This window comes from Myotis lucifugus, unplaced genomic scaffold, assembly GCF_000147115.1.
Source record: "Myotis lucifugus unplaced genomic scaffold, Myoluc2.0 scaffold_404, whole genome shotgun sequence".
Lineage (NCBI taxonomy): Eukaryota > Metazoa > Chordata > Mammalia > Chiroptera > Vespertilionidae > Myotis > Myotis lucifugus.
Genome location: NW_005871452.1, coordinates 98,548 through 109,818, shown reverse-complemented (window position 1 = coordinate 109,818; position 11,271 = coordinate 98,548). Strand labels below are relative to the sequence as shown.

The following is an 11,271-nucleotide window of genomic DNA, read 5'->3' as shown; positions in this document are numbered from 1 at the left end:
ACTACTATTCCCAGAAATTCTGGTGTTCCCCACACTGCTGGCAATGACCAAGGGAGCCACATCCCCCCCAAGCTGCCGGCTCTCCTGCTCTGGTCTCTGCCTGGCACTTGTGTATGCAAATTACCTGTCACCTTTGTTGGGTTAATTTGCATACTCACGCCTGATTGGCTGGTGAGTGTAGCAGAAGGATGGTCAATTTACATGTTTCTCTTTTATTATATAGGATATATACATAGATAAGGTAGTAACGTTTTTTAAAATATATATTTTTTATTTCAGAGAGAGGAAGGGAGGGAGAGAGAGATAGAAACATCAATGATGAGAGAGAATCACTGACTGGCTGCCTCCTGCACTCGCCTTAATGGGGATCAAGCCCACAACCTAGTCATGTGCCCTGACCGGGAATCGAACGGTGACCTCTTGGTTCATAGGTCGATGCTCAACCACTGAGCCATGCTGACTGGGTATAAGGTAGCAATCCTAAAAATTTAAATGAGAAATGATTTGAAGGGGGCAGTTAATAGACATCTAGGTATGCACATATGAACAGGCATTGACAACATGTATTTAAGTTCTCTCAGGGAGGGTGTACCAGATACTGATCACTTGGCTGCCTCTAGGGTGAGGAACTGAGTACTCATCTGGACAATTGGAGCAGGAAGAAAAGTTTTCACAGTCTTTCGTTACTGTTTGTATTTTTAAAGATATGAACAGCTTAAAATATAAATTTAAAATAATTTAAAAAATGAATTTGCCATGTAATTATTTGCCATGTAATTTTCAAACTTTATATCAATTAACAACCTAAATGGCATTCAAAGTATGTTGTGTTTCAAAGGGAAGAACATTTCAATACCGTTATTGATGATACACTTCTCAATTTCTGTAAGTTCTTCTTTGAAAGTAATAAAGTATTTGTATAGGGCCCACATGAAAGCCTGGTAAGTTCGAAAGGGAGCTTCCGTCAGCTTCTTACGGATGGATCCATTCCCAGGAAGCGTATGCTCGGAGCTGTGCCCCATGACTTCATCGATGAACTCCTGGAGTCGGAACACAACCTGGCCATAGGCTGCTATCTGCTCCAGCACGGACCGCAAACAGCTCTGTGGTCAGATGAAATGAGAAAAAAAACTGCAATTATTAAAATCAGTCTCTGTAAGCACTCAAATTCATATCCCCCTCACTGTAAAATACTTCTTTCATGACTGTTTTGAACACTATGCTGAGGAGATGACAAACTAATAAAACAAATATTTAGACTCAAAGGATACTGTGAGCATTAATTTCTACAGAATATAGAATTATGGCTTCTACTTTTTAAAAACACATTTCTGGTAAATGCACTACAGGCAACAGCAACAAAAAAATTACAGTATACAGCTTTCCCAATACACAATGACGAATAAAAAAGACAAAACACAAATTAAAACTAAATGTAATATCACAAACAATACTAAAGAATTCTCTAAGCACTGTTAAGATGTAAAACTTAATTTGCCTTTTAGATCTTAAATATATTTAGTAGTTAGTTTTAATAATGAGAAATGTTCTAGTTATATAAAGATGAACTACATAAATCCTATCATTTAATTGAAACTATAATAAATACAAATCACTTACATGTGTCAAATGGGTCACTATTATATTGTTTCTCACATTTACCTTCCCATCTATCAACTGAAATATAAAGAGCTTTTTGACCCCTGAAAGTAACCTGAAATGAAATAAAAAAAATGAGTGTATTTTAGTCTAGAAAAATATTCACTCCTGCAGGGTGGGGAACCTTCCTTCTGCCAGGAGCCATTTCGATATTTATAACATCATTTTAGGCCATATGTAATTACCAACTTAAACATTAGTCTGTTCTATTTGATCAAACATTTATTTTTTTAAAATTTAATTTTTATTTTTATATATATATATTTTATTGATTTTTTACAGAAAGGAAGGGAGAGGGATAGAGAGTTAGAAACACTGATGAGAGAGAAACATCAATCAGCTGCCTCCTGCACACTCCCTACTGGGTATGTGCCTGCAACCAAGGTACATGCCCTTGACCAGAATCGAACCTGGGACCTTTGAGTCCTCAAGCAGACGCTCTATCCACTGAGCTAAACCGGTTAGGGCTGGTCAAACATTTAATTAGCTCTCCCCTAATGCCTAGGTAGGGCCAGAGGGAATGATTTCTCAGGCCTTATATGGCCTGCAGACAGGACGTTCCCCAGCCCTGCACTACAGTTGTGATAAGACATTTTAAAAAAAGACTCAAAATTGAGCAGTTGAGGCAAGAGGTCAGATAACTTGAAAACAGAAGACATTAATCTCTTAATCTGATTACCATATCACTCAAGATAATCTTAATATTGTCTTAGAGAGAAGTTCAAAGCAGTGTTTTTTTTAATCTTTTTTTTAAAAAAATTAAATCTTTATTGTTCAGATTATTACAGTTGTTCCTCTTTTCCCCCCCATAGCTCCCCTCCACCCAGATCCCACCCCACCCTCCGCCCTCACCCCGCCCCCACTGTCCTCATCCATAGGTGCACGATTTTTGTCCAGTCTTTCCCGCATCCCCCACACACCTTTCTCCCCAAGAATAGTCAGTCCACTCCCTTTCTATGCCCCTGATTCTATTATAATCACCAGTTTATTCTGTTCATCAGATTAATTATTCACTTGATTTTTAGATTCCCTTGTTGATAGATGTGTATTTGTTGTTCATAATTTGTATCTTTACCTTCTTCTTCTTCTTCCTCTTCTTAAAAGATACCTTTCAGCATTTCATATAATACTGGTTTGGTGGTGATGAACTCCTTTAGCTTTTCCTTATCTGTGAAGCTCTTTATCGGACCTCCAATTCTGAAAGATAGCTTTGCTGGATAAAGTAATCTTGGTTGTAGGTTCTTGGCATTCATCATTTTGAATATTTCTTGCCACTCCCTTCTGGCCTGCAAAGTTTCTGTTGAGAAATCAGCTGACAGTCGTATGGGTACTCCCTTGTAGGTAACTGACTGTCTTTCTCTTGCTGCTTTTAAGATTCTCTTTGTCTTTTGCCCTTGGCATTTTAATTATGATGTGTCTTGGTGTGGTCCTCTCTGGATTCCTTTTGTTTGGGGTTCTCTGTGCTTCCTGGACTTGTAAGTCTATTTCTTTCATCAGTTAGGGGAAGTTTTCTGTCATTATTTCTTCAAATAGGTTTTCAATATCTTGCTCTCTCTCTTCTGGCACCCCTATAATTCGGATGTTGGTACGCTTGAAGCTGTCCCAGAGGCTCCTTATACTATCTTCGTATTTTTGGATTCTTTTTCATTTTGCTTTTCCAGTTGGGTGTTTTTTGCTTCTTCGTATTTCAAATCTTTGACTTGATTCTTGCGATCCTCTAGTGTGCTGTTGGAACTCTGCATAATATCCTTTATTTCAGTCAGTGTATGCTTAATTTCTACTTGGTCCTTTTTCATAACCTCAAGGGTCTCACTAGATTTCTTGAGGGTCTCACTACATTTATTGGCGGTCTCACCAATCTTTTCGAGGGTCTTACTAAATTTATCGGTGGTTTCTAGAAAGTTCTTGAAAAACCTTAAAAGTGTGGTTTTGAACTCTATATCCAGTCGTTTGCTTTCCTCCATTTCTGTCATTTGTGACCTGTTTCTTTGTCTCCACATTTTTAATGCTTCCCTGTGTTGGTAGAGTGGCTTGGTGTGCTAGGTGTCCTATAGGGCCCAGTGGCTAAGCCTCCCCAATTACCTGAGGTGGACACGCTTGGTGAACCCCTTTGTGGGCTTTGTGCACAGTCTTGTTGTAGTTAAGCGTTGATTGTTGTAGGTATCACTGGGAGGAATTGACCTCCAGGCCAATTGGCTGTGAGAGTCAGCTGTGTCTATGGTGGGAGAACTTCTGTGCTGAAGACACCCTTATGAGGCAAGACTTGCTTCAATGGGGCTTTGGTGCTCACTGAGTCTGCCCCCTGAGTGTGTCCCTTATGGATCTGAGGAGTTGTAATTGAATGGTCCCACTCGGACCACTGGGTACACTGGCTCTTGGATCTCTAAGGATGTGCTAATTTAGCCTCTGCCTGAGGCTACCCAGCAGGAGCTACGAAGAGATATGCAGATTCCCCTTCCTTGTCTGGGGCTTGGAGGTGCCCAAATGAGGCCCAGCTGTGAAGCAATGCAAGCTGCTGTGGGGCCTTGGGCCTCCTCTTGGAAGTTCTGGGTCTGTCTGGCCCAGCTGCAGTTTGTTAGGTAATTTTCAGATTGCAAAGGGCCGGGGCATTCGTATGCAAAAGCCTCTGCCGCAGCTTGGGTGGGGCGGGGTCTCAGGGAATCAACAGGGGGGAGCAAGCAGCTATGGCTGATCCTCAGCCCTGCCCTAAGGGGCCCTGCATCTCAGTGTCCCGCGGTAATCGCTGCAAGCACCTTTGAGAGAAAGCCGCCCTCGAGTTCCGAGTTCTGCCCGCTGCCAGACAGTCCAGTTTCTCCCTGTATGAGTCTGGGTCCCCAGAGACTCACCCGGAACTGGAGTTCAGAGCAGTCGGGAGCTTGTGACTCCCTGCCGATTCAAAAAGACAGCCGCATCCTCAGTTGACAGCCCTTGCCGCGTGCGCCTCCGTACCTCTGCACTTCCGCACCTCCTCTGAGTCTCAGTGTGCTTTTCTCTTTCCTTCTAGTTGTAGAATTTCCACTCAGCCAGCCTTCCTGTGGTTCTGGATGATGTCCGTTTTGTCTGTTAGTTGTATTTTTGTATTTGTTGTGGGAGGCAGCAATTTCTGGTGTTTACCTATGCCGCCATCTTGGTTTCTCAAAACAGTGTTATCAAAGCCTTTTCTCCCAGAGGAGATGGTCCCACAGCTCTTTCTGCTTTTAGAAGGTCAACATTATCCTTTCTGCAGAAGGGACCAGAACTGGAGATCTCCATAGTGACAACCGCTACATGCTGAGCTTTTCACCTCCATTTTGTGTGACACAATCTGATTTCTTAGATTCCTGGTTTGCAGGTATGAGGCACAGGCTAACTTTCACTCTGCCTATTACAAGCGGTAAGCAGCAAACTAGGAACCTTGCTTTGAACTCAGATATTAGAAAAGTGATAGCTTAACCTAATTAAATCAGATAGTAAGCTATTCAAAATAAAAAAGAAGTAAATATATCAAAACCGTCATCTCCATGGCTGAAAATGCAGTGCGGGCTTCCTGAGTTCAGGTACCCCCTGGGGACTCTTTAGGATTCATACCGAATGGCCTGTTTCTAGGTAACAGATGAAAAAACCCTGAACACTTTTCTTTAAAAATGAACATTTTGCTTCTCACTAATAAAGTCTTCTATTAACTGGGTGAACAGGACTCACCATAGGGTTTCCCGAATAACCTGTGTCTCAGTAACAAAAACTCTGTCATCTGGAACATATAACGGGTCACTGCTGTACAAGTGCTGGTCCCTATTAGAAAGCAAACAGCAAATGTTAATGAAAAAGTTTCTCATTTAATAAAATTACCTCTCAAAGAATATATGAAATTTAGAGGTAATTTAACCAGTGATCAATAAACAAGTAAATACGATACAAACTTTAAATGCCCTCCCATATTCATTTTCACAAATCAACTAAAACACTCCTGAAGAAGCACTTTCAGAGCTATCCCAATTGTTATGTTTATTGCTGATTGTATAGGGCCCACATGAATATTTAAAGTATGTATTATTTGTGGGTTTTTTGGGTCAAAATGGCTATCGTACTTTTATTGACATAAAAGTGTTTTAAAAAATTTATTTTCCAAAAGACAGGCCAACAAAGCCTAAACTTTTTATTTCACCAGCCAGCCTGATGCTGCAATTTAAAATCTTCAAGGTCCACACAAATAGTATTCAGACTTCCTTCTTCCAGGGAACAGAGGGAGCAGAGGTCAGCCTCAGGCTATGTGCTAATAGGACATTTCTAATAGGACATTTCTCTGCTAGTCTGTTACACAGGCACTAGCCAAGCTTCTTCTTTTTGAATTGATTGTTATTTATTTTATTCATAAATCTATTTATTTATTTACCTCACCTGAGGACATGCTTAGAGAGAGGAAGGGGGGGGGGAGAGTGAGAGAGAGAGAGAGAGAGAGAGAAACATCAATTGGCTGCCTCCTGCATGCACACTGACTAGAGATTGAGCCCACAACCTGGGCACATGTGCCTTGACCGGAAATGGAACCTGTGACCTTTCAGTGCATGGGATGACGCTCAACCAACTGAGCCACACCAGCTAGGGCTGGCCACATTTCTTATTCAGCCAGAGAATGGATTTCTGTCTCAGTGAATGGCAAGAAGATTCACAAACCTGTGGTGAGAGTGTCCTGGGTCTCCCTCAGGGTAAGCTGGATATTTGTGAATGAGGGTGTTGCACATGATCAAGGTGAATTAAGCTCTATAAAAAACTCCTCTCTCCCTTAGTGGTAGTGAGCTGCTCCTAGAATCCCGGAAGGCCCACACCCACACCTCTTCCACACATGGCCAGCTCCTCATGCACAGCTATATGGGAAGCACAAAACGCTTTGTGAACTCTTTTTTGAAGGAGGAACTTGGGAAAGTCGTGCGATGGATTTTCTCACCAGCAAAAACTATGTATCTACACACACACTGAGACACACATACATGTCTATTTTCAAGAAAATTTTCTTTTCTATGACCTCAGACTCTCAGAATGCAGCCACCCCCAGGCTGAGACAGTCTAGTCTAGCCACTGCACAGAACTGGCGTAGCAACACATATAAGGCTTCTGTGCTGTCTCACAAACACAGAAGGCAGGGGAAAACGGTGGCTACTCAAGGGGGATTGGCTTTTTGTCTGAAATCTAATCTAATTGGCCACACTGTTAGGTCCAGGTTCTGCCCAGCCCCCTGTGGCAAGAGGGAGTGACTGAGTGGGGACAAGAAGCATTTCTCACAAAGTCTCTGTGGGCGCGGCTTCTCAAAGCCCTGCAAAAGCCAGGTGCAGCACAGCAAGGGGCAGTGCTGACAGTGGCCGAAGGGAGCACTGTGTCAGCAGAACATCAGTCCAAGGAGCTGAGGGTACAACAAAGCCCCATTCCTATCACCAAGGAAAAAGACTTCACTCTGCTGAAGGAGCCAAGCCAGTGAGGCAGGAAGGTAGCCAGAGGCAGTACAGCCCCTCTGTGATGCTGGCTCAGGGAGTATCCCAGAGTAAAATCCTACTGCCCTCACTGCATGGAAGAAATACAGAGTCCTTTGGGAGAGGCAGCAACACAGATGATATGCCCAGAGTAAGCTGTGTATGAATTCAGTGCCATCTGCTGAGCGAGGTCCCAAGCCTTGATACAGAAGTCTTCACGACCCCTGACAGCGTGTGTGCCAGAGGGAGGACAGTCACAGCAGCACTGGGCCATTGTGCTCCTGCTTGCAGAACTTGTTGACAGTGAGTGTCTCATTCTTATCCAGCTCCTACAATTCAACAAACAGCATCTGACTGGAAGCCACTAGAATCCAGGTGAGGTCAGTCACTGGCCTCTGAGTGCACTGCAGTGGAGCAGAAGCCTTCACTGGGGCAGCACAAGGGCCTTGAAAAGCCAGAGGGAGCCAGCCTAGCAGCAGCCACTCAGGCTGGGGCCTCGGGCAGGAGTGCATCATCTGACCGGTACCACCCAGACTCCAACTGCCACTTGGTATAGATGGGTGTGTTAGGGAGAAGGTTCCAGGGGACGTGAGGGAAGGTGGGGTTTCTTCTGCATCTTTACTGTGCCAATTCCAACCTAGACCCAAACTAGATATCAACAGAGATTCAACTCTGGCAGTCCATAACCAAAATTTCTCCTATTAACACATTAAATGAAAAATCGAGCTTACCAGACAGCAGCTAAATTGGAGTGCAAATGCAAACTATGAGGAAACCTCGAGGATTGAGCTGTCCAGTACTGATAGACCACATGCTGCTCCAGCCAGCTTCGGGCATCTGGCTCATCCACTAAAGGGAATTTAACATATTTAAGTTATAAGTTAACAAAAAAACCCACTTGATCAACTTTGCCACAATATCTGAACTTACAAGTCCCTTCAAATATTCAACAGAAAAGGCTCTTTAAAATAACAGCTACCACCCTGGCTGTTGAGATTGCAGGCTCAATTCCAGGTCAGAGCACATACCTAGGCTGTGGGTTCAATCCCAATAGACAAGGTGCATATGGGAGGCAACTGATGAATGTCTCTCTCTCTCTCTCTCTCCTCTCTCACCTCCCCACCCCCCTCTCCTTTCTTCTCTCTCTAACATCAATAAAACATATCCTCCAGCGACAAAAAGAGCAGCTACCTGACATTTGTATATATAACCATTTATTTAAAACCATATATTAAAACATAGCTAACCCAAGTTCAGGTCAAGATGGCGGAGTAGGTGTAAACACTGTGCTTAACCTCCTCCCACAACCACATCAAAATTACAACGAAACTTAACAGAACAGCCACCATTGAGAACCGCCTGACATCTAGATCAGTGGTTCTCAATGTTCCTAATGCCGTGACCCTTTAATACAGTTCCTCATGTTGTGGTGACCCCCAACCATAAAATTATTTTATTTTATTTTTTTATATATTTTATTGATTTTTTACAGAGAAGAAGGGAGAGGGATAGAGAGTTAGAAACATCGATGAGAGAGAAGCATCGATCAGCTGCCTCCTGCACGCCCCCCACTGGGGATGTGCCCGCAACCAAGGTACATGCCCTTGACCGGAATCGAACCCGGGACCCTTGAGTCCGCAGGCTGACACTCTATCCACTGAGCCAAACCGGTTCGGCCATAAAATTATTTTTGTTGCTACTTCATAACTGTAATTTTGCTACTGTTATGAATCGTCATGTAAATATCTGATATGCAGGATGTATTTTCATTGTTACAAATTGAACATAATTAAAGCATAGTGATTAATCACAAAAACAATATGTAATTACATATGTGTTTTCCGATGGTCTTAGGTGACCCCTGTGAAAGGGTCGTTTGACCCCCAAAGGGGTCTCGACCCACAGGTTGCGAACCGCTGGTCTAGATGAACAGAAGTCCCATAGAAAGAAGTCACATCAAGACTGGCAAGAGCAGCAGAGACATGAAACCCATGTGTGGCAGCTGAAAATCATGGGCTATCTCAGAGGCAGAGGTACCCCTGAGTTTAAGGAGTCCCAGCCCCACACCAGGCTCCCCAGCCCAGGGTTCCAGCGCCAGGAAGAGGAGACCTCACCATGTTTGGCTATGAAAACCAGCGGGGATTCTGTCCATCCAGGTGAGATGGGAGCCTGCTAGAATCCAAGCACCCACTTAAAGAACCTATGTATAGACTCATTTGCCAAGATACAGAAGCACCCTAAGTGTCCACTGATAGACAACTGGATAAAGAAGTGGTACAGATATATACAATGAAATAGTTCTCAGCCATAAAAAAAGAATGAAATCTTACCATTTTTGACAACATGGGTGGGCCTTAAAGGCAATATGCTAAATGAAGAAAGTCATACAAATACCATATGATTTCACTTATATGTGAAATCTAGAAAACAAAGTAAATGAACAAAACAAAAACTAGACTCCTAGATACAGAGAACAGGGTGATGGTAGCCAGATGGGAAGGGATTAAGAAGCAGAATGTAAGGCACAGCATGGGAAATAGAGTAAAAATTATTGCACTGACTATGTGTGGTGTCAGATGTGTTCAAAACTTATGAGGGACAGATTCTAAAACGGCAGCAGAGTAAGTGGATGCTCATGGACACACTCCCAGGACCAAACTGGAAATACAACTAAAATACAGAAAAACTTCCTGAATAATCAACTGAAGACCAGCTGGAGAGAACCCTGATAACCAAGGACAGAAATTGGAGAGCACACAGACTAGCAGGAGGGGTGGAGGCGCGAAAGGGCTGGCCGGGCGCCCACAGACAGCAGCTGAAGGTCTGGAGAGAGATCTCAGCTGGGGGAGGGGATTGCCACTGAGAACTCTGGGGTCTAAACCCTAAGCTGGGCCCCCCAGCAGAGAGCACCACAACTGAGAAGGGTGCTCACATAACATCTGATTGTGAAAAGCAGCAGGGTTGCTGTCTGCCAGGGAGAGACGGCTAGAAATGCAGGGACGCTCTTAAAGGGCCAGTGTGCAAAATTCCCTGTGCAGCCACTCACTGTGTTTTCTGGCAGAAGGAGGACAGAGTTGACTGGAGCTGAATGAGCAGAAGCCAGGATCAGGGGCTCTGGGGTTAGAGTTCAGAAGGCAGACACCCCGGTTTCCTGTGCTGAGTCATTGCCTCACACTGCAGAGGACACCTTTCTCTGGTGACCTTTGCTACCCAGGCAGTTTTTGCCTGGGGGGTGGTGGTGGGTGGGAAGGCAGTTGCCCCACCTATTGGAAAACCCTTTGCCCCAACCTGTGGAGTTTCTGAGGCCCATTATGAGACTGAGAGTAACAATCAGCATGCAGGCAGAAGCAATTGCCCCACCCTGTGGTCGATAGCCTGAGGTTAATCAAGACTGAATACAACCAGACTATAGGCCGAGGCAGGTCTCTGAAGGATTTGAGTTTTTGCCTGATCTGCTTCTGGACCTGGGCTTGGGAAACCAGACCTTCGTGTACATCTTGGTCCTTTCCAAAGGCACCCGGCCCCAACAGAGGGAGCCACAAGCTGTGGATTGCTGATAGCTCCAAACAGTGTACTCAGGGGCAGTCAGAAACAGCATCTGACACTGTCCTGCACTAGAGGTTGGGAGGCGTAGCAGGTCTACCTAATACACAGACACAAACCCAAACAGGCAGCCAAAATGGGGAGACAAAAAACAAGCCCCAAATGAAAGAACAAGATAATCCTCCAGAAAAAGAGCTAAATGAAATGGAGATAAGAAATGTATCGGACATAGAGTTCAGAATAATGATGGCAAAGGTGCTCAGCATGAGAAAAGATATCGTAACTATGAAGAATGACATAGCACTAATAAAGAATAATTTAAAAGGATTCAACAGTAGAGCACTCTCAGATTCAAATCAATAATATGGAATACGAGGAACCAAAAAACACCCAATCAGAACATCAAAAAGAAAAAATATGAAGATAGTATAAGGAGCCTCTGGGACAACTTCAAGCATACCAATATTCGTATTAATAGGGGGGCCAGAAGGAGGAGGAGGAGGAGGAGGAGGAAGAGGAGGAGAGGAGGAGGAGAGAGAGAAAGAAAGACACTGAAACATATTTGAAGAAATAATGACAGAAAACTTCCCCTACCTGGTAAAAAGAAAACAGACAATTCAAGTCC

At 43.7% G+C, this 11,271-nt stretch overlaps 1 protein-coding gene across 5 annotated transcripts in view; it reads right to left on the bottom strand.

Moving 5' to 3' along the window:
• The window catches only part of TUBGCP5 (tubulin gamma complex associated protein 5), a 103,918-nt gene that overhangs the window by 46,030 nt on the left and 46,617 nt on the right, over positions 1 to 11,271 (bottom strand). For all 5 annotated transcript variants that reach the window (XM_023743635.1, XM_006102193.3, XM_023743636.1 and 2 more), the window contains 4 exons: positions 7,835 to 7,952; positions 5,341 to 5,430; positions 1,621 to 1,714; positions 857 to 1,103 (listed from right to left, as the gene is read on the bottom strand). In XM_023743635.1, coding sequence (XP_023599403.1) covers positions 857 to 1,103; positions 1,621 to 1,714; positions 5,341 to 5,430; positions 7,835 to 7,952 — 549 coding nt within the window. The remainder of the gene's footprint in view (positions 1 to 856; positions 1,104 to 1,620; positions 1,715 to 5,340; positions 5,431 to 7,834; positions 7,953 to 11,271) is intronic.